The 23,830-nt window shown below is 48.9% G+C and overlaps 1 protein-coding gene across 1 annotated transcript; it reads right to left on the reverse strand.

Annotated features, from left to right (window-relative positions):
- Positions 1-2,346: 2,346 nt before the first annotated feature.
- Positions 2,347-3,044, reverse strand: LOC125537089 (uncharacterized). Its single transcript, XM_048700384.2, has one exon. It carries the CDS (start codon positions 3,042-3,044, stop codon positions 2,517-2,519), a length of 528 nt encoding a protein of 175 aa, XP_048556341.1. The 3' UTR covers positions 2,347-2,516.
- Positions 3,045-23,830: the final 20,786 nt, after the last annotated feature.

Consider the following 23,830-nt stretch of genomic DNA (forward strand, 5'->3'; position numbering starts at 1 on the left):
CACCTACACGGCTTGTTCCACAAATAAACTCAAAGTAGCTTAGGTCCTCTTCACATAGATAATGCCCATCAGTTATGCCCGTTGGCACGATCGTTTTCTTCGAGTGGTGGTCGCCTGGCATGGATGTTACCCCCATCTTGCATGCGTAAGGGCCTGGACTCGATTGTCATGCTCACCGGCTGAACCATCTAAAAGCATCATAATGCATGCATCTTCGACAACGCTCAACCATCTGTCATGCCATGATCAGCTCAATCGAGGAGGAGGCATAGCGTTGGGGAAAGGAAGGCACCCGCAACATCGATTGCATCATCCCTGTAACTTAGTGACTAAATCCTTTGGGCTGAGCAACCCTTTCCTCCTACTCTAGGGCATCTGCTACTACGCTCTAGTGCGCAGGTAGTATGGATATCCACCCCTTGTACTCTTTTCACTCTCTATAAATGAAATGATACGCTATATGTGTATTTTTTTAAAATGCCCATCAATTATGTTTTTTTACCTTGAGTACTTTTTTGTTGAGTTGACCTTGAGTAAATATTTAAGGTGTATGGGAGTAGCTTTCATTTACAGGTGAACCTTGACTGTAAGAGTTTTTTTAGAAAAGAAGGAATCACACCCGGCCTCTGCATCTGGAAGATGCATGCGGCCATATTATTTATTATTCACAAAGACCTTACAAAGAAATTGAACAATAAGTCCGAGGCCACCATCTAGATGACACCTATTGTTACTCCTATCCTCTTGATGAAGGTGTGCCGAATGTCCGGGTCAAATACCAAACAGACATCGCACAAAAGCCTGACATCTAACGCCGGATGCCCCATGCAAAGCCACATAGGCGGGACTGGGTAACACTCCGGTCCGGCGCACTCTCAGTAAGTACCACACGCACACGCTGCAAAGGACCGTCACCTTCGTCTTCCCTCGATCCATCCTCAAAGCATGTACTGACGTATCGACATTGTCAGGCATCTCTGCCATCGACGCCACCACGACGCCAGACAACGTCGACCTCCTGCGCGTGTCCATCGCCACACATTTGACGCCAAGCCTTCACCGCTCCATGCCACTGAGAACCGCCACCATGAATATGTAGAAATAAACTCCGCTCCACCGAAGAAGCCATCCGCTGGTCCCTCGAGCCCGAATGCAACTCCAAGAATGCCGCCCCCAAGGGGGTAACGACACATGAATGTCGTCGTCATCCGATCAGCTGATCTAGGGTTTCCCCCGGAGGTATTGGGTGGGGTTGGGAGCTTCACCTCGATGATGCCTTCATGAAGGAAACGATGATAAAGGCATCGTCATCACTGGCTCCGACCAACGACCGAAGACCAAGTTTTCACCTGGATCCGTCCCAAGAAATCTACCCGACAACCTGTGCACTGTCTCGACCGCCTTCAAAACCCCAGATCTAGCTGCCTAGATCCGGCGACCAACCGCAACAGCAGTGTCACCGTAGGAGCCCTGGCACACCAGTCACTGCCTGAATGCACCACCATTGGAGCCTGGGAGGAGGGCCCCCATCCCACCTCGCCAAACCGCAAGAGCCGCCGAGATGGATCCCGCACGCTCATCACCGTCTCTGATCTGAATCAATTCGCAGCAAAACCACGAGATCGGCGATGCAGATTCGCCTTGGATAGGGACAATGCCACGCCATGCCGCCGCGGGAAGCCCGAGCTTCACCCGCCGCCACCTTCCAGGGCCGCTGTCCCGGGATCCAGCCGTTGCCGACAGGCCGAGCCGCCGGCCACCGCGACCAAGGCCGCCATGACCCCGCGAGCCCATGGAACAGCCGGCGCCACCAGATCTTCCTTGGAGCCTAGCAGCTGCGCCGCCCCCGCCCAGCACCACGCCGCCGCCTTGCGCCGTCGCCTAAGACGCCGCGCCGCCGCGACACAGATCGGGGGAAAGCGTCCCGACGCCATGGGTGACCCGCCTCACCGATCTGGCGCGTGAGGGAAGAGAAGAGAGCCTCCGCCGCCGCCATCAGCCGCCTGGGGCTTCGCCCGACGACCTTCTCTAGCAGCGGCGAAGGGGAGGGGGAGGATGGACGTGCCCGGCGGCGGGGGCTAGGGTTTCCACCCGAGCCGCCCTAGCGGGAGGGCGACGTGGGGGTAGCCACTGTGATAGCAAGAGTGGACCCATTGATTGTAAGAGTTGAAATTAGAATCTTTTGGGATAAAAACTATTAGTTGAGTTACGTTATGATTTTGAGTGTAATACTGAAAATGGTATTTTTGCATGGTTTGTTTATGTGATTGGTGTTTGTTGTGTTTCAGTTATTGAACTGTCTCTATGCAGTATTTCAGTTCTCAATTTCTCATGGAACGAAACAGATCAGATTGAACGCGTGAGAGATGATTTGCTGCGATTGTTCCAGTACGGGAAAGGCAAGATTTATCACGACCAACGTTAACGGAAGGAGAGGAAGAACTCGAATGATGTCACAGAGGCACTAATTTACAGATCAATCTGGTCGATCGGCTCCTCAAAGTGCGCTTGATTTCCTAGTCCTGCGCCACGGCCGTCGTGGCGCGTGATCCCGCGGCGCCGGCGACGCATCGGCCACCGGCCTCCGGGTGCATGAACAGCTTGAACCTCCCGTCCTCCTTGCATGACTGGAGCAGCTCCTGCGATGGCAGCCGCATCTCCCGCAGCACGAGCCGGCCGTCCTCCCGGTGCGCCCGGAGGGTCAGCCACGGCCGCCCGCCCTTGCCGATCACCGATATCGGCGGCGGGAACGCCCTCCCGCTCCTCGTCCGCCTCGGCATCACGAACCCTTGGTCGGCTTCGTCGTCGACTTCCTGGAGGTGGTGTTGCTGCCTCTTGCAAGACTGGGCCCAGCCATCGACCGCGGCGTCGTCGTCCATGGCGACGTCGTCGGGGTCTAAGCTCTCGGCCCCGAGCGCCTCGGTGAGGAGGTCGGAGAAAGGGTGGAGCGAGGACGGTGATCTCAATGATGGCGCGGGACGGGGGCGCCCGGAGGGCCAGGTGGGGGCTAAGTAGGGCGGGAGGTGGAGCGGTGGGGGCGCCATGGCCGAGTGGACGGACGAACGGTCGTCGCGCGCAAGGGGAAGCACAGTGGTGGTGGTGGACGGCAGCGTACGCGACGTACGTACGTGCGGCAGCGGTGGCCGGCCGCCGGCTATATATCCGTAATCGCGAGATGGCAGTTAAGATAATGGCGCCGATCGAGCTGATCGAGAGCGGGTCTCCGTGGGGGTCGGTGGTGCGCGGCCTCGGCTTTTGCGCTCGAGCGGGCGCATGCATGGCGATATGGCACGGATCAAACGCGAACGGTAGGGGCCACTTGAGACACCTGGCCTCTCTCGGCTCTCTATCCGCAGAAACAGTCGTTTGTTGAATGTTGGATAATCTGATCCGAACTAGTAGTTCGGAACTTCATCTAGTAAGGGCATTTCTAACCAATTCCTAATAGATAATGGAGTGTCTAGTGAAGTAAACTTGCATCATTAATTTTTGATCGGACCTAACCGATTCCTTATATATAACGGAGTAAAAGAAATTCAAATGCATTTCATTTTCGGCCACCGATACATATTTCTTTGTTATTTTACTTCATTCAACCACATTTTGATACTCCCTTCATTCCATAACGTAGTGCGTCCACGCTTTCCAAAATTTAAGTTCGACCATAAATTTAACTAATGAGACCGACTGTGGCGGGAGTAAAAATTATACCATTGAATTCGTATCGAAATATGAGTTCGGTGGTATAATTTTTGCTCCTGCCGCGATCGGTCTCGTCGGTCAAATTTATGATCAAGCTTAAATCTCGGCAAGCGTGGACGCACTACATTGTGTAATGGAGGGAGTACATTGAAGTACATAATTCACCAAGTCTTCGCCACGAGAGCAAAACCAAAGAAAACAAAAACCACAATTAGACCAAAACCAAAGAAAACAAAAACCACAATTAGACATTTTAAAAGATATCCAACGTCCATAACTCCCCCACTAATTGGATTAATACCTTCTCTATGTCTTTATTGTTGATCTGCCGCTTCTCAAGCTTGCACACTTCTTCTTCTTCTTCGATTATAAAGAAGTAGACGTTGCTTCGCATATAATTTTATCTCTAGTATCTATTCTAGCAACGAGTGCACGAGCATCTATCAAATTTCGTGCTATCAACACATCGATGTATTCTTCTTTCCAATACCAAAACTTGTATCCATCGTACACACAAATTTGAGCAAACAATGAGCTACTGAAATTGTGCCGAATCCGATGAACAACTCAATCAAAGCAAGCACATACCCCATCTTTTTTGCACTTGAAGAACACCCATCCGGGATGTTCCGGCATGGTAGAAACTCGATGCACCACCTGCCGCAGGCAGTCATCGCACTTTATGACTGACAATGGTTAGCCAATGAGCCAATGGGCCAACGCCGAGCCCGGATGACGGTTGGGCGTGTCTTTGTCGGCGAACCGCTCACGGGAGAGATTTGAGTGACTTGAGGCGTAGCCTATACCCGCATGCGGCGTGGAGGCGTTGCCGGGGCTGCGCTATCCGGTTCCTGGTCAATCCATGGCAAGGCGCAGCCGCCGGTGGCCGGAAGCGCCAAATCCGGCGGCGGTGGCGGCAGCCGCTGATCCACCGGTTCTGCGCGGGCGACGGGATGAGAAGGCATAAATCCAAGTGGCGGGGGAGCCTACAGAGCGTCCGTGGCGGCGGGCGGGTGCTGGCGGGGGTTGGGAGGGGCGGCGTCGGCGCAGATGCGGCAGGGGAGGGGAGCGGGGAGGCAGCGAAGGAGAGACGCGGCTTTTACTCGGGCGCCGAACAATGGAGTAAATAAGGGAGATTCGTCGTGGCTGAGTATAATTTTTACTCCACTGATGTTGATTGAGGATCGGCTAGGTGCTGTTTAGAGGAGTAAACCCGAATTTCTACTCCTCTAACCGGTTATAGGGGGTCGGTTAGAAATGTCCTAGTTACCATTCTACCAATGACACATATGGTGTCCAGCTTCTTTTTTTGAAGAGATGTCCCACTTCCTTTTTTTTGAAACGTGGGGCAAAAGATTTGCCCCTTTTCATTAATTAAGAGAGGAAGAAGTCCGACAAAGTTTCAAGACAAAGAAAGAAAAATAGCCCCCCACCAGGGGTGCATGACACACCATCTTTACTCTCCCTGCAGAATGTGCCCCAAATAATTCGCACCCGCGGCCGCCCAAGTCCCACCGCCCCCGCCCCCCCCCCCCCCCCGTATGGTGCGAAGGAGGATGATTGGGGGTGCGTACTTGCTTCAGAAAATCTGTGCGTTCCTTTCATCCTAGATTGTCTTGCATACTAGCATAGTGAGGGAAGGCATTGTCCTTCCATGGATCCTTTGGGTGAAGACCATGTCGAACCACCAATCTTTGATGCTCCTGCAGTTTGCCCAAACTAAAACATTCAAGCTGATGAGTTGAAGCCAATCCTTCATCAATCCCCATAGTCTCAACGTGTAGCAACAGTTGAAAAGAAGATGCTCGACGGTTTCCTGCTCCCTCCTACAAAGAGGGCAAGGGCCACAATTTGGCCATCGACCCCCTCCGGGCCAAATGGCCAACCGTCCAAATCTTGTTTTCAATTTAACCATGCAAGGAATTTTACATTCGGTGGGCAGGTCTTCCAAACTACCTTGCGCATTTCAAAACAAATGATGGATAGAAACTGCGCATTGTAGGCGGAAGAGGCAGTGTATTCTCCTAAGGTTGTATGCTTCCACAAGATGGAATCCTTAGCATGTTCGTCGGGCGGAGACCGTGGAGTGAAATCCATAGCGCCAGAAATTGTCTCAGGTGTTCAAGAGAGGACGCGACCACAAGGTTGATTTTGCTAATCAATGCGTCATTATGCAGAGCCTCCCTGACTTTCCACTATTTACGCGATGATACCTAAAAGTTCAGGGGCGCGATGTCCATGGGCTTGCACCTATTTAGCCACGGGGATTCCCAAAAGGGCGCACGAGCACCGTTGCCAATGGTGATGGTCGTGCACGCGTAGAAGAAGTATTTGTCCTCATCATCACATGGATTACCCAAGCCAACCCACAACCTCGTTGGCTCGGTCCATTTGATTTAGAGCCACCGCAAGCAGAGAACTCAGCAGAATTTCTCTAAATGCAGCACCCCAAGTCCCCCAAGGTCCTTGGGTCTGCAGACACGCTCCCAACTGACTTTGCACTAGGCCCATCTGACAAAGGAAGGGTTGCTCAATTTTGTTGATGTTGTTTGGGGTGCCCTGGGGGATGGGTAGGGTAGTAGCAGTGAAAACAACATGCGCTGTCAGGTTCGATTTGACCAGAACAACTTGGCCCAGAGTTGCAATATATCTCCCTTCCCATGGCACAAGTCTTCCCACAACTTGATCCTCCAGGTATTGGAAGTCGGTGCGTCTGAGCTTCCACATCGATAAGGTCAGCCCCAAATATTTCAGCGGGAAGGAGGCTCGCTTTGCAGGGAGCCCATGGAGGATGGCATCAAGATTGTGGTTCTGGCACCGAACGGGGACGACGGAGCTCTTCGAGAAATTGGTGCAAAGGCCATTAACCTCCCCGAAGCCTTTCAGAATGGTAGCAAGGTTGGTCGCGTCCTCCTTTATAGGCTTGACAAAAACTGCCGCATCATCAGTGTAGAGCGAGGTCCGGAAGGTAGACATGCGTCCCCTAATCTTGTGTAGCATCTGTGCCTGGTGGCCAAATCCGGAACTTGCTGCAGCGGGTCGATGGCAATGGAAAATAATAGTGGGGAGAGCGGGTCACCCTAGCGGAAACCTTGTCCATGCGAAATTGGAGGACCCGACACCCCATTTACGAGGACACGAGAGAAGGATGTGCGAAGGAGCGCCGTAATCTGGTCCCGGAAGATGCTCGGAAACCGTCTCCGCTGTAGGAGGTCCAAAATGTCCCAGCGCACAGAGTCGAAAGTTTTGCAGATATCAAGTTTCAACGGGAGTGAAGGTGTCTTGCTCTTGTTGAGGCATTTAACAAGATTGCGCACATACATGTAGTTGTCATTGATGCTTCGTTTCTTAACGAACGCACTCTGAGCATTGGTGACCAAGTGATTGCTTGTATCTGCATTGATAATTCCCTGGAGAGGAGGGGATGATGTAGCACAACAAGGGTAAGTATTTCCCTCAATTATGAAACCAAGGTTATCAATCCATTAGGAGAACCAAGCAGCACTATGTAAACATCACCTACACACAAACCATAAAAACTTGCAACCCAACATGTAAGAGGGGTTGTCAATCCCTCCTCGGTATTGAGATAGATTAAATTGTATGAGAGTGGAATAGATCTAGCAAAAACACAAAATAAAATAAGTAAAGAAAAATTGCAGCAAGGTTATTTTGGATTTTTGGATGAATAGATCTGAAAATAAGATGATAGGAAATAGACCCGGCGGCCGTAGATTTCACTAGAGGCTTCTCTCGAGAAAATAGCATATGGTGGGTAAACAAATTACTGTTGGGCAATTTATAGACGAGCAAATAATTATGACGATATCCAAGGCAATGATCATGTACATAGGCACGCTACTTCTTGAGCTTGCATTGATTTTTCCCTTGAAGAGGAAAGGGTGATGCTGCAAAGTAGAGATAAGTAGTTCCCACAGTTAAGAACCAAGATATCAATCCAGTATGAGGCACAAGCAAGTCCCCAATATATGCACTTGCACAAACTAACAAACACTTGCACTCAACGCGAAGAAGGGGATGTCAATCCCTTCACGATCACTTGCAAGAGTGAGATCTAATAGAGATAGATATAAAAGATAAGTAAAAGGCAAAATAAAGTAAACACAAATAAATTGCAGCAATGTATTTTTTGGTTTTTGGTTTTATAGATATGAAAATATATGATTGATAATAGACCTGGGGGCCATAGGTTTCACTAGAGGCTTCTCTCTTGAAGAAAGTATACGGTGGGCAAACAAATTACTATTGAGCAATTGATAGAAAAGCGCAAAGGAATGACGATATCTAAGGCAATGATCATGAATATAGGCATCACGTCAGTGACATGTAGACCGGCTCCCGCCTGCATCTACTACAATTACTCCACACATCGACCGACTCCTACCTGCATCTAGAGTATTAAGTTCATAAGAATAGAGTAACGCCTTAAGCAAGATGACATGATGTAGAGGGATAAACTCAAGCAATATGATATAAACCCCATCTTTTTATCCTTAATGGCAACAATACAATACCTACCTCGCTACCCCTTTTGTCACCGGGTGAGGACACCGCAAGATTGTTTTGGGAATCGTTTCATGGAAAAACAAAAAATTCTACGCACATGCAATGATCTATCCATGGAGATGCATAACAATGAGGGGAAGAGTGTGTCCACGTACCCTCGTTAACCGTAAGCGGAAGCGTTTCACAACGGGGTTGATGTAGTCGAGCTTTCTTTGCGATCCAACCGATCTAGTACCGAACGTATGGCACCTCCGCGTTCTGCACACGTTCAGCTCGGTGACGTCCCTCGCCTTCTTGATCCAGCAAGACATCAAGGTAGTAGATGAGTTCCGTCAGCACGATGGCGTGGTGACGGTGATGGTGAAGTAATCTCCGCAGGGCTTCACCGAAGCACTACAAAAATATGACCGGGGGTGTAAACGGTGGAAGGGGTGCCGCACACGGCTAACAATTGATCTGGTGTGTCCTAGGCGCCCCTCCCACATATATATAGGTGGGAGGGAGGGAGGAGCAGCCAAAGGAGGCGCCCAAGTAGAAGGAATCCTACTTGGGGTCCCTCCCAAGCCGCGCCCCCTTTTCTTATTTGGAGTGTGGGGAAAGGCAGGGGAGGGTGGCGCCTCCCCTTTTCCTTTCTCCCACGAGAGGGAAAGGTAGTGAAGGAAATATGCCCTAGAGGCAATAATAAAAGTTGCTATTTGTATTTCCTTATATGTTTATTATTCATGCTAGAATTGAAGGAAATATGCCCTAGAGGCAATAATAAAGTTATTATTTATTTCCTTATATCATGATAAATGTTTATTATTCATGCTAGAATTGTATTAACCGGAAACATAATACATGTGTGAATACATAGACAAACAGAGTGTCACTAGTATGCCTCTACTTGATTAGCTCGTTAATCAAAGATGGTTATGTTTCTTAACCATGAACAAAGAGTTGTTATTTGATTAACGGGATCACATCATTAGGTGAATGATCTGATTGACATGACCCATTCCATTAGCTTAGCACCCGATCGTTTAGTATGTTGCTATTGCTTTCTTCATGACTTATACATGTTCCTATGACTATGAGATTATGCAATTCCCGTTTGCCGGAGGAACACTTTGTGTGCTACCAAACGTCACAACGTAAATGGGTGATTATAAAGGTGCTCTACAGGTGTCTCCAAAGGTACATGTTGGGTTGGCGTATTTCGAGATTAGGATTTGTCACTCCGATTGTCGGAGAGGTATCTCTGGGCCCTCTCGGTAATGCACATCACATAAGCCTTGCAAGCATTGCAACTAATGAGTTAGTTGCGAGATGATGTATTACGGAATGAGTAAAGAGACTTTCCGGTAACGAGATTGAACTAGGTATTGAGATACCGACGATCGAATCTCGGGCAAGTAACATACCGATGACAAAGGGAACAACGTATGTTGTTATGCGGTCTGACCGATAAAGATCTTCGTAGAATATGTAGGAGCTAATATGAGCATCCAGGTTCCGCTATTGGTTATTGACCGGAGACGTGTCTCGGTCATGTCTACATTGTTCTCGAACCCGTAGGGTCCGCACGCTTAAGGTTTCGATGATAGTTATATTATGAGTTTATGAGTTTTGATGTAGCGAAGTTAGTTCGGAGTCCTGGATGTGATCACGGACATGACGAGGAGTCTCGAAATGGTCGAGACATAAAGATTGATATATTGGACGGCTATAGTCGGACACCGGAAGTGTTTTGGGTGATTTCGGAGAAAACCGGAGAGCCGGAGGGTTACCGGAACCCCCCCGGGAGGAGTAATGGGCCATATGGGCCTTAGTGGAGAGAGAGAGGGGCAGCCAAAGGTGGGCCGCGCGCCTCCTCCCCCTGGTCCGAATTGGACTAGGAGAGGGGGGGCGGCGCCCCCCTTTCCTTCTCCCTCCCCACTTCTTTCCCCCTCCTAGGAGGAGGACTCCTCCTTGGCGCACCATAGGGGCCGGCCGGCCTCCTCCCCTTGATCCTTTATATACGGGGGCAGGGGGCACCCCTAGACACACAAGTTGATCCACGTGATCATATTCTTAGCCGTGTGCGGTGCCCCCTTCCACCATAATCCTCGATAATATTGTAGCGGTGCTTAGGCGAAGCCCTGCGATGGTAGTACATCAAGATCATCACCACGCCATCGTGCTGACGGAACTCTTCCCGGACACTTTGCTGGATCGGAGTCCGGGGATCATCATCGAGCTGAACATGTGCTAAAACTCGGAGGTGCCGTAGTTTCGGTGCTTGATTGGTCGGGCCGTGAAGACGTACGACTACATCAACCGCGTTGTGCTAACGCTTCCGCTGTCGGTCTACAAGGGTACGTAGATCACACTCTCCCCTCTCATTGCTATGCATCACCATGATCTTGCGTGTGCGTAGGAAAATTTTGAAATTACTACGTTCCCCAACAGTGGCATCCGAGCCTAGGTTTTATACGTTGATGTTATATGCACGAGTAGAACACAAGTGAGTTGTGGGCGATATAAGTCATACTGCTTACCAGCATGTCATACTTTGGTTCGGCCGTATTGCTGGACGAAGCGGCCCGGACCGACATTACGCGTACGCTTACGCGAGACCGGTTCTCCCGACGTGCTTTGCACATAGGTGGCTTGCGGGTGACAGTTTCTCCAACTTTAGTTGAACCGAGTGTGGCTACACCCGGTCCTTGCGAAGGTTAAAACAGCACCAACTTGACAAACTATCGTTGTGGTTTTGATGCGTAGGTAAGATTGGTTCTTGCTTAAGCCCGTAGCAGCCACGTAAAACTTGCAACAACAAAGTAGAGGACGTCTAACTTGTTTTTGCAGGGTATGTTGTGATGTGATATGGTCAAGACATGATGCTATATTTTATTGTATGAGATGATCATGTTTTGTAACCGAGTTATCGGCAACTGGCAGGAGCCATATGGTTGTCGCTTTATTGTATGCAATGCAATCGCGCTGTAATGCTTTACTTTATCACTAAGCGGTAGCGATAGTCGTGGAAGCATAAGATTGGCGAGACGACAACGATGCTACGATGGAGATCAAGGTGTCGCGCTGGTGACGATGGTGATCACGACGGTGCTTCAAAGATGGAGATCACAAGCACAAGATGATGATGGCCATATCATATCACTTATATTGATTGCATGTGATGTTTATATTTTATGCATCTTATCTTGCTTTGATTGATGGTAGCATTATAAGATGATCTCTCACTAATTATCAAGAAGTGTTCTCCCTGAGTATGCACCGTTGCGAAAGTTCTTCGTGCTGAGACACCACGTGATGATCGGGTGTGATAGGCTCTACGTTCAAATACAACGGGTGCAAGACAGTTGCACACGCGGAATACTCAGGTCATACTTGACGAGCCAAGCATATACAAATATGGCCTTGGAACACGGAGACCGAAAGGTCGAGCGTGAATCATATAGTAGATATGATCAACATAGTGATGTTCACCAATGAAACTACTCCATCTCACGTGATGATCGGACATGGTTTAGTTGATTTGGATCACGTAATCACTTAGAGGATTAGAGGGATGTCTATCTAAGTGGGAGTTCTTTAAGTAAATTAATTGAACTTAAATTTATCATGAAACTTAGTACCTGATAGTATCTTGCTTGTTTATGCTTGATTGTAGATAGATGGCCCGTGCTGTTGTTCCATTGAATTTTAATGCGTTCCTTGAGAAAGCAAAATTGAAAGATGATGGTAGCAATTACACGGACTGGGTCCGTAACTTGAGGATTATCCTCATTGCTGCACAAAAGAATTACGTCCTGGAAGCACCACTGGGTGCCAGGCCTGCTGCTGGAGCAACACCAGATGTTATGAACGTCTGGCAGAGCAAAGCTGACGACTACTCGATGGTTCAGTGTGCCATGCTTTACGGCTTAGAATCGGGACTTCAACGACGTTTTGAACGTCATGGAGCATATGAGATGTTCCAGGAGTTGAAGTTAATATTTCAAGCAAATGCCCGGATTGAGAGATATGAAGTCTCCAATAAGTTCTATAGCTGCAAGATGGAGGAGAACAGTTCTGTCAGTGAGCATATACTCAAAATGTCTGGGTATAATAATCACTTGATTCAATTGGGAGTTAATCTTTCAGATGATTGCGTCATTGACAGAATTCTCCAATCACTGCCACCAAGCTACAAGAGCTTCGTGATGAACTATAATATGCAAGGGATGAATAAGACTATTCCTGAGCTCTTCGCAATGCTGAAAGCTGCGGAGGTAGAAATCAAGAAAGAGCATCAAGTGTTGATGGTCAACAAGACCACTAGTTTCAAGAAAAAGGGCAAAGGGAAGAAGAAGGGGAACTTCAAAAAGAACAGCAAGCAAGTTGCTACTCAAGAGAAGAAACCCAAACCTGGACCTAAGCCTGAAACTGAGTGCTTCTACTGCAAGCAGACTGGTCACTGGAAGCGGAACTGCCCCAAGTATTTGGCGGATAAGAAGGATGGCAAGGTGAACAAAGGTATATGTGATATACATGTTATTGATGTGTACCTTACTAATGCTCGCAGTAGCACCTGGGTATTTGATACGGGTTCTGTTGCTAATATTTGCAACTCGAAACAGGGACTACGGATTAAGCGAAGATTGGCTAAGGATGAGGTGACGATGCGCGTGGGAAACAGTTCCAAAGTCGATGTGATCGCAGCCGGCACGCTACCTCTGCATCTACCTTCGGGATTAATATTAGACCTAAATAATTGTTATTTGGTGCCAGCGTTAAGCATGAACATTATATCTGGATCTTGTTTGATGCGAGACGGTTATTCATTTAAATCTGAGAATAATGGTTGTTCTATTTATATGAGTAATATCTTTTATGGTCATGCACCCTTAAAGAGTGGTCTATTTTTATTGAATCTTGATAGTAGTGACACACATATTCATAGTGTTGAAGCCAAAAGATGCAGAGTTGATAATGATAGTGCAACTTATTTGTGGCACTGCCGTTTGGGTCATATCGGTATAAAGCGCATGAAGAAACTCCATCTGATGGGCTTTTGGAACCACTTGATTATGAATCACTTGGTACTTGCGAACCGTGCCTTATGGGTAAGATGACAAAAACACCGTTCTCCGGTACTATGGAGAGAGCAACAGATTTGTTGGAAATCATACATACAGATGTATGTGGTCCGATGAACGTTGAGGCTCGTGGCGGATATCGTTATTTTCTCACCTTCACAGATGACTTAAGCGGATATGGGTATATCTACTTAATGAAACACAAGTCTGAAACATTTGAAAAGTTCAAAGAATTTCAGAGTGAAGTTGAAAATCATCGTAACAAGAAAATAAAATTCCTACGATCTGATCGTGGAGGAGAATATTTGAGTTACGAGTTTGGTGTACATTTGAAAAATTGTGGAATAGTTTCGCAACTCATGCCACCCGGAACACCACAGCGTAATGGTGTGTTCGAACGTCCTAATCGTACTTTACTAGATATGGTGCGATCTATGATGTCTCTTACTGATTTACCGCTATCGTTTTGGGGATACGCTCTAGAGACGGCCGCATTCACGTTAAATAGGGCACCATCAAAATCCGTTGAGACGACGCCTTATGAACTGTGGTTTGGCAAGAAACCAAAGTTGTCATTTCTGAAAGTTTGGGGCTGCGATGCTTATGTGAAAAAGCTTCAACCTGATAAGCTCGAACCCAAATCGGAGAAATGTGTCTTCATAGGATATCCAAAGGAAACTATTGGATACACCTTCTATCACAGATCCGAAGGCAAGACTTTTGTTGCTAAATTTGGAAACTTTCTGGAGAAGGAGTTTCTCTCGAAAGAAGTGAGTGGGAGGAAAGTAGAACTTGACGAGGTAACTGTACCTACTCCCTTATTGGAAAGTAGTACATCACAGAAACCTGTTTCTATGACACTACACCAGTTAGTGAGGAAGCTAATGATGATGATCATGAAACTTCAGAACAAGATACTACTGAACCTCGTAGATCAACCAGAGTGAGATCCGCGCCAGAGTGGTACGGTAATCCTGTTCTGGAAGTCATGCTACTAGATCATGATGAACCTATGAACTATGGAGAAGCGATGGTGAGCCCAGATTCCGCAAAATGGCTTGAAGCCATGAAATCTGAGATGGGATCCATGTATGAGAACAAAGTATGGACTTTGGTTGACTTGCCCGATGATCGGCAAGCAATTGAGAATAAATGGATCTTCAAGAAGAAGACTGACGCTGACGGTAATATTACTGTCTACAAAGCTCGACCTGTCGCAAAAGGTTTTCGGCAAGTTCAAGGGATTGACTACGATGAGACCTTCTCACCCGTAGCGATGCTTAAGTCTGTCCGAATCATGTTAGCAATTGCCGCATTTTATGATTATGAAATTTGGCAGATGGATGTCAAAACTGCATTCCTGAATGGATTTCTGGAAGAAGAGTTGTATATGATGCAACCAGAAGGTTTTGTCGATCCAAAGGGAGCTAACAAAGTGTGCAAGCTCCAGCGATCCATTTATGGACTGGTGCAAGCCTCTCGGAGTTGGAATAAACGCTTTGATAGTGTGATCAAAGCATTTGGTTTTATACAGACTTTTGGAGAAGCCTGTATTTACAAGAAAGTGAGTGGGAGCTCTGTAGCATTTCTGATATTATATGTGGATGACATATTACTAATTGGAAATGATATAGAATTTCTGGATAGCATAAAGGGATACTTGAATAAGAGTTTTTCAATCAAAGACCTCAGTGAAGCTGCTTACATATTAGGCATTAAGATCTATAGAGATAGATCAAGACGCTTAATTGGACTTTCACAAAGCACATACCTTGACAAAGTTTTGAAGAAGTTCAAAATGGATCAAGAAAAGAAAGGGTTCTTGCCTGTGTTACAAGGTGTGAAATTGAGTAAGACTCAATGCCCGACCACTGCAGAAGATAGAGAGAAAATGAAAGATGTTCCCTATGCTTCAGCCATAGGCTCTATCATGTATGCAATGCTGTGTACCAAACCTGATGTGTGCCTTGCTATAAGTCTAGCAGGGAGGTACCAAAGTGATCCAGGAGTGGATCACTGGACAGCGGTCAAGAACATCCTGAAATACCTGAAAAGGACTAAGGATATGTTTCTCATATATGGAGGTGAAAAAGAGCTCATCGTAAAAGGTTACGTTGATGCAAGCTTTGACACTGATCCGGACGATTCTAAATCGCAAACCGGATACATGTTTACATTAAACGGTGGAGCTGTCAGTTGGTGCAGTTCTAAACAAAGCGTTGTGGCGGGATCTACATGTGAAGCGGAGTACATAGCTGCTTCGGAAGCAGCAAATGAAGGAGTCTGGATGAAGGAGTTCATATCCGATCTAGGTGACATACCTAGTGCATCAGGTCCAATGAAAATCTTTTGTGACAATACTGGTGCAATTGCCTTGGCAAAGGAATCCAGATTTCACAAGAGAACCAAGCACATCAAGAGACGCTTCAATTCCATCCGGGATCTAGTCCAGGTGGGAGACATAGAGATTTGCAAGATACATACGGATCTGAATATTGCAGACCCGTTGACTAAGCCTCTTCCACGAGCAAAACATGATCAGCACCAAGGCTCCATGGGTGTTAGAATCATTACTGTGTAATCTAGATTATTGACTCTAGTGCAAGTGGGAGACTGAAGGAAATATGCCCTAAAGGCAATAATAAAGTTATTATTTATTTCCTTATATCATGATAAATGTTTATTATTCATGCTAGAATTGTATTAACCGGAAACATAATACATGTGTGAATACATAGACAAACAGAGTGTCACTAGTATGCCTCTACCTGACTAGCTCATTAATCAAAGATGGTTATGTTTCCTAACCATGAACAAAGAGTTGTTATTTGATTAACGGGATCACATCATTAGGTGAATGATCTGATTGACATGACCCATTCCATGAGCTTAGCACCCGATCGTTTAGTATGTTGCTATTGCTTTCTTCATGACTTATACATGTTCCTATGACTATGAGATTATGCAACTCCCGTTTGCCAGAGGAACACTTTGTGTGCTACCAAATGTCACAACGTAAATGGGTGATTATAAAGGTGCTCTACAGGTGTCTCCAAAGGTACATGTTGGGTTGGCGTATTTCGAGATTAGGATTTGTCACTCCGATTGTCGGAGAGGTATCTCTGGGCCCTCTCGGTAATGCACATCACATAAGCCTTGCAAGCATTGCAACTAATGAGTTAGTTGTGAGATGATGTATTACGGAACGAGTAAAGAGACTTGCCGGTAATGAGATTGAACTAGGTATTGAGATACCGATGATCGAATCTCGGGCAAGTAACATACCGATGACAAAGGGAACAACGTATGTTGTTATGCGGTCTGACCGATAAAGATCTTCGTAGAATATGTAGGAGACAATATGAGCATCCAGGTTCCGCTATTGGTTATTGACCGGAGACGTGTCTCGGTCATGTCTACATTGTTCTCGAACCCGTAGGGTCCGCACGCTTAAGGTTTCAATGACAGTTATATTATGAGTTTATGAGTTTTGATGTAGCGAAGTTAGTTCGGAGTCCCGGATGTGATCACGGACATGACGAGGAGTCTCGAAATGGTCGAGACATAAAGATTGATATATTGGACAGCTATATTCGGACACCGGAAGTGTTCCGGGTGATTTCGGAGAAAACCGGAGAGCCGGAGGGTTACCGGAACCCCCCCGGGAGGAGTAATGGGCCATATGGGCCTTAGTGGAGAGAGAGAGGGGCCGCCAAAGGTGGGCCGCGCGCCTCCTCCCCCCTGGTCTGAATTGGACTAGGAGAGGGGGGGGGGGCGGCGCCCCCGTTTCCTTCTCCCTCCCCACTTCTTTCCCCCTCCTAGTAGGAGTCCTACTCCTACTAGGAGGAGGACTCCTCCTTGGCGCACCATAGGGGCCGGCCGGCCTCCTCCCCTTGATCCTTTATATACGGGGGAGGGGGCACCCCTAGACACACAAGTTGATCCATGTGATCATATTCTTAGCCGTGTGCGGTGCCCCCTTCCACCATAATCCTCGATAATATTGTAGCGGTGCTTAGGCGAAGCCCTGCGACGGTAGTACATCAAGATCGTCACCACGCCGTCGTGCTGACGGAACTCTTCCCGGACACTTTGCTGGATCGGAGTCCGGGGATCGTCATCGAGCTGAACATGTGCTAAAACTCGGAGGTGCCGTAGTTTCGGTGCTTGATCGGTCGGGCCATGAAGACGTACGACTACATCAACCGCGTTGTGCTAACGCTTCCGCTGTCGGTCTACAAGGGTACGTAGATCACACTCTCCCCTCTCGTTGCTATGCATCACCATGATCTTGCGTGTGCGTAGGAAAATTTTGAAATTACTACGTTCCCCAACAAGAATCGTATTAACCGAAAACTTAGTACATGTGTGAATACATAGAGAAACAGAGTGTCCCTAGTGTGCCTCTACTTGACTAGCTCGTTAATCAAAGATGGTTAAGTTTCCTAACCATAGACATGTGTTGTCATTTGATGAACGGGGTCACATCATTAGAGAATGATGTGATGGACAAGACCTATCAGTTAGCTTAGCATTATGATCATTTAGTTTTATTGCTATTGCTTTGTTCATGACTTATACATATTCCTCTGACTATGAGATTATGCAACTCCAGAATACCGGAGGAACACCTTGTGTGCTATCAAACGTCACGACGTAACTGGGTGATTATAAAGATGCTCTACAGGTATCTCCGAAGGTGTTTGTTGGGTTGGCATAGATCGAGATTAGGATTTGTCACTCCGTGTATCGGAGAGGTATCTCTGGGCCCTCTCGGTAATGTACATCACTATAAGCCTTGCAAGCAATGTGAATAATGAGTTAGTTGCGAGATGATGCATTACAGAATGAGTAAAGAGACTTGCCGACAACGAGATTGAACTAGGTATGATGACACCGACGATCGAATCTCGGGCAAGTAACATACCGATGACAAAGGGAATGGCGTATGTTGTTATGCGGTTTGACCGATAAAGATCTTCGTAGAATATGTAGGAACCAATATGAGCATCCAGGTTCCGCTATTTGTTATTGACCGGAGATGTGTCTCGGTCATGTCTATATAGTTCTCGAACCTGTAGGGTCCGCACGCTTAACGTTCGATTGTATTATGAGTTATGTGTTTTGGTGACCGAAGTTTGTTCGAATTACCGGATGAGATCACGGACCTGACGAGGAGTCTCGAAATAGTCGAGAGGTAAATATTCATATATTGGAAGGTTATATACGGACACCGGAATGGTTCCGAAGAGGTTCGGGGATTTTTCAGAGTACCGAAGCCCCCCCTCGGGAAAGTTAATGGGCCTAATGGGCCATAGTGAAGAGGAGGAGGAAGCCACAGGGGGTGGCATGCGCCCCCCAAGCCCAACCCGAATTGGACAAGGGGTGGGGGCGTGGCCCCCCTTTTCCATCTCCCTCTCTTCTCTTTCTCCTTTCCCCCTTGTCGGTGTCAAAACCGGCGGATCTCGGGTAGGGGGTCCCGAACTGTGCGTCTAAGGTTGATGGTAACAGGAGACAAGGGACACAAAGTTTTACCCAGGTTCGGACCCTCTTGATGGAGGTAATACCCTACGTCCTGCTTGATTGATATTGATGAGTATGGGGGTTACAAGAATTGATCTACCACGAGATCGTAATAGCTAAACCCTAGAAGTCTAGCCTGTCAGATTGTGATTGCCTCTATGGACTAAACCCTCCAGTTTATATAGACACCGGAGGGGCCTAGGGTCGTACAAAGTCGGTTACATAGAAAGGAAATAGCACATCCGGCCGCCTAGCTTGCCTTCCACGCAAAGGAGAGTCCTATCCGAACACGGGAGGAAGTCTTCTATCTTGTATCTTCATGGCCCATTAGTCCGGCCCATGTCACATAGGTCGGACGCCCGAGGACCCCTTAATCCAGGACTCCCTCAGTATCCCCTGAACCAGGCTTCGATGACGAGGTGTCCGGCGCGCAGGTTGTCTTCGACATTGCAAGGCGGGTTCCTCCTCCGAATACTCCAAAACAGCTCTCGAACACAGAGAACGTGTCCGGCTATGTAAAACAAACACCACATATATCCGCAAAGAGTATAATATTTTATGAGTTCGATCCACTGACAACTTTTGTAGCATGACATCATGTCATAGCCCGGTCATTATTTCGAACCGTTTTTTAGCCTCCCGCTACATTTTTCAAGATGCGGTTTTATCGGCACGTCTTGTCAAAGCAGAGACCGTGTCCCCTTATTACAGGATTCTCATCAATACAGGTGTGGGTAACCCAACCACGGTGCCGGCATGACCCTTGGGGAATAGGCGAGTTTTAAGGCGAGTGGGGAGGCGCTTGATATTCATTGCCTTTATAAAGGGATAAGGATTCACCTCTTTCACCCACGCGCTCTTCCTCCCTGCCCATCCATTCTCGAGCTCCAACGCCCAAACTTCTATCCTTTCCGCCTCCAAGAAGCACTCCAGCCATGTCCAGATCTGGAGCGCAAGGCAAGTGGATGGTGTCCTCCGTCAAGGAGAAGGACATCACCAGGCTCCGGGAGGCCGGGTACCTAGCCCAGGAAATCGCCCATCGGCTTCCGGCCAAGGGACAGATCGTCCCCACCCCAGAGCCCCATGAGAGGGTTGTGTTCATCCCTCACTTCGTCCGCGGGTTGGGATTTCCTCTCCATCCATTCGTCCGTGGGCTCATGTTCTACTATGGACTAGATTTCCACAATCTGGACCCCAACTCCTTCCTCAATATCTCGGCATTTATTGTTGTGTGCTAAGCCTTCCTTCGTATCCCTCCCCAGTTCGGACTGTGGTTGAAGGTCTTCAACGTGAAGCCGAAGGTGGTGGACGGCCAACATGCAGAGTGCGGAGGCGCCATGGTGAGCAAGCTGCCCAATGTCACATGGCCAAAAGGTACCTTCGTGGAGACCGTCAAGGGGTGGCAATAGCAGTGGTTCTATGTCACAGAGCCTCGCGACGCCACTTGGGCCGCGGCTCCCGAATTCCAGTCCGGCGCCTCGATGCGGCTCACCTCCTAGCTAGAGAAGGGCCTGGACTAGTCTGCATCAGATGAACTGACAGCACTTCAAACGCACATCAAGCGCATGGTGGACAAGAACGTCAAACTTGTCAACGTGATCCAGGTGATGCTTGCTCGCCGGATCCTACCGTGCCAAAGCCGGACTTGCCACTTATGGGAGTTCGATCCAGCCAAGCACCAAACCCTGCAGCAGTTCTTCGGCACTACGCATGAAGACATCTGGAAGGTGCTCTTCAAGGCCAACGAGACGTGGCCGGCGATGACCGAGGACCGCGGGCATGACCTGGCCCATCCCGCTAGTGCGGTAAGTTTTCCGTATTTCAAGGTGTACCCTTTACTTGCATACTCAAAGAAGATGTCTAAGCTTCCCTATTTATTGTTTCAGGGCTGGATGAAGAAGGTAGAGCAGATTCAGTGTTCGGCTCCATTGCCTGAAGAACCGACTATCCCGCGTCCGACGAAGATGCTAGTTCCGGCGCCCTATCAAGCGCCGGAGAAGAAGGCCAAGAAGAAGGCCTAGGGGACCAGGGGTGGTCTCCGCCATAAGGGTACTTCAGACGCGACGTCCGAAGATGCCGACACCCACTCCCCTCCCGCCACCGACGACGAGGAAGAGGAGGAAAGCGATTCTCCCCTGATGGGGCAAGGAAGAAAAGGGCGGCCTCCACGCATCTGGAGGCAGAGGTGTCCAAGAAGGGGAAGGCCTCCGCCACGGATAGACCCGCATGGGACATTGACAGCAACTCCGAGTGGCGCCCCCGGGATAAGCCCCTGGCCGAATCATAAGTACTCAAAGATGCACACAAATATCCAGCTCCTTTACTTTATAGTTTTAACATGTTGAATCATGCACTTACAGTCCGGCTTGTTTCAAACTCGAGCGATCCTCATCTTCGGGAAACTCGCTAGATCCGAAGGTAATGGACAGCCGGTCCGTTCCGGCGGCCTCCTCTCCCAAGACTGTGGAAGACGCTGAAGTGCTGTCCCGAAGGACACTCCCGGCTCAGGGGGAGGCCCAGGAGGCCATCATGGTGGTGCTAGAGGATAACACCTCGGCCGCCGAACACATGGGGGAGCAGATCCCCATGGAGACTGGCGATGGGGGCCACCTCCAATTCGGCCCCCAGCCGAATACGATACCGGAGACCTATACGGCTTCGGAATCCGGCAGGCAGCCTCCTTCGAAAGAAGGAGGTGCGTCAATTCCACTGGTGACCTTTGTCCATCCAGAGGCACCAGATACTCTATTGGAAGCGCTGCGAAGTGCTTCCATTGTTGAGGAACACCGTACCCTCATGGGTACGGTGGTCGAGAGGGTTCAGTCCGCCAAGAGCAGACTGACCGAAGCCTGCACAAGCCTTCTAACAGGCTTTGAGGTAAGAGACGCATTTGTATAAAAATAATGTCATAGTATAGACAGTAGCCCCTGAGATTCTCTCCGGTGTTCGGAAAGAAAAGCTGGATAGAGGATCAAGTGATTTTTGTAGGAGACTAACTAAAATGTCTTATGTGAATAAGCAGGCATCGTTGCTGGCTGCAACCTCTCATGCTGCTGAGGTCTCCGGACTAAAGCAGGGTCTGGAGCGGGCCGAGGAAGAGCTCGGCCGTGTGAAAAAGCAGCTGGAAGATAAGCAAGGTATGCAATGACCTTGTGTATATCCGAAAAGGATGAATGTTTTTATACTGACATAGTGCCATGATATTTATTAGGGGCGGCGACCGAGGTGGAGGCCCTCAAGAAGGCACTGGCCGAAGCCCAGGAGAGAGCGGCAAAGGAACAAGCCGCCCGTGAAAAGCATGAGGCCAGGGTCGGTGAGGTCCAGCAGGAGCTCCAGGACGCCATGAATAAATACGAGTCCTTGGAGTGCCATGTTGCGGATCAAGATTCCGAACTTGCCAAGGCCCGCCAGAGCGCACACGATGCCCGGATTGAAGCCCAGGGCGCCCTCTAGGAAATCCGGGAGGCCAGGAAAATCGCGGCGGGTAAGGCCTTTATTGTAACACCCGGGTAATTAAGCTACAGTAATCCCACACTAATGGTGCCACGTTACCTACGTTACTGTTGCTAATCAATCGTTAGATCAAAACCGGTCCAAAATTCAAATTCAAAATTTAAAATAAAGTTAAATTATAAAAGTTTTTAAAAGTTGAAACAAAAATGTTCGGTGGTTGCCGAATATTACGAGGGTAATTATAGTGCAGCAAACATATTTTTAGAAAATGCCTAAATGATTTAAAATGGAATAAAACATAAAAGTAAATAAGTAAAAGTAAAGAAAATACAAAACAGAAAACAAATAAAAAAAGAAGAAAGAGAAACCCCCCTGCCCCCTGGGCCTCGGCCCAGCAGGCCGGCCCATTCGGCCGCACACCCAGGCCACCAGGAGGCCCACCCCGCCTCCATTATCCCCTCCCCCACGACCGACACTCCCCCCACTCCCCACTCGCTCTCCCCCCACCCCTCGCTCTGGATCTGGATCGGGGAGAGGCCCGACCCCGTCGCCCCCGGATCCCGTCAGTCGGAACACCGCCTCACCGCCCTCCTCCTCGACGGACCTCCTCGCCGGACGGCCTCCCCTGCATCTCGTCCGTCCCCGTCTTCCGCCCCGAGCAACGCTGCCCCGAACCCTACCCTACCCCGTGAGCTCCCCCTTTTCCTCTCCCGGTCACTGCGCGCCGACGCCGTCCCGTGCCCGTGCACGCACTCGCGTGGCCGCGCGCGCGCCCGTGCGTCCCAGCCACCGCGCCTCCCCGCGCTAGCCCTGCCCGCACCATGCTCACGCGCCCCTGCCACGCCCCGCGCTCGCCGTCGCCGTGGCTCTGCCGCCCAACCCCGATGCTGCCCTGCTCAGCCCGACTGCAGCTGCTGGTGCTTCTTGCGTACGCTCGCCGGAGCGCCCCTGCCAGCCACCGCGACCCCCTGCCTTGCTCGCGCGCCTGCGCACACGGTCGCGCACACACGCGCATGCCACGCCGGCCCGGACCTCCCTTGCTTCGGCTACTGCTGCTGCCTCCGCTGCCGGCGCCCCTCGCCTTCGTCGCCCCGACCGCTGCCGCTCCCTGCATCGCCACCTACTACCGCCGCCCCCCGTGCACAGCGTCGCGCCTGCCGGCTAGCACGGCGCCCGGCGCCGGCGCCGTGGCGACTCCCAGGCACGCCCATTCAGGCGGGTGCCCGCATCGCCGCATGTCCGCACCCGCTAGCCCCAATGGGCCACTGACCACTGGGCCAGTGCCCCCTGGGCCAATGACAAAGCCCCCCCCAGAACGTATCTTTTTTAGAAAAAAAGAAAAGGAAAATAAAAATAAAATTAATTAATTAATTAATTAAAGAATTAATTAACTTAATTAATTTTGATTAATTAAACTAATCAAATAGTTAAACTAATTAAACATTAGTTATCTAATTAACCTCGTTAGTTAACTAGCTAATTACTTAGTATGATAGTGGGGCCCACCCCCTAATTAATACTAATTAGGTTAATTAAATTGTTTAATTAAAATGTGTCACTCA

Source organism: Triticum urartu, chromosome 2A (genome assembly GCF_056163025.1).
Source record: "Triticum urartu cultivar PI428250 chromosome 2A, HENAU_Tu73, whole genome shotgun sequence".
Classification (NCBI taxonomy): domain Eukaryota; kingdom Viridiplantae; phylum Streptophyta; class Magnoliopsida; order Poales; family Poaceae; genus Triticum; species Triticum urartu.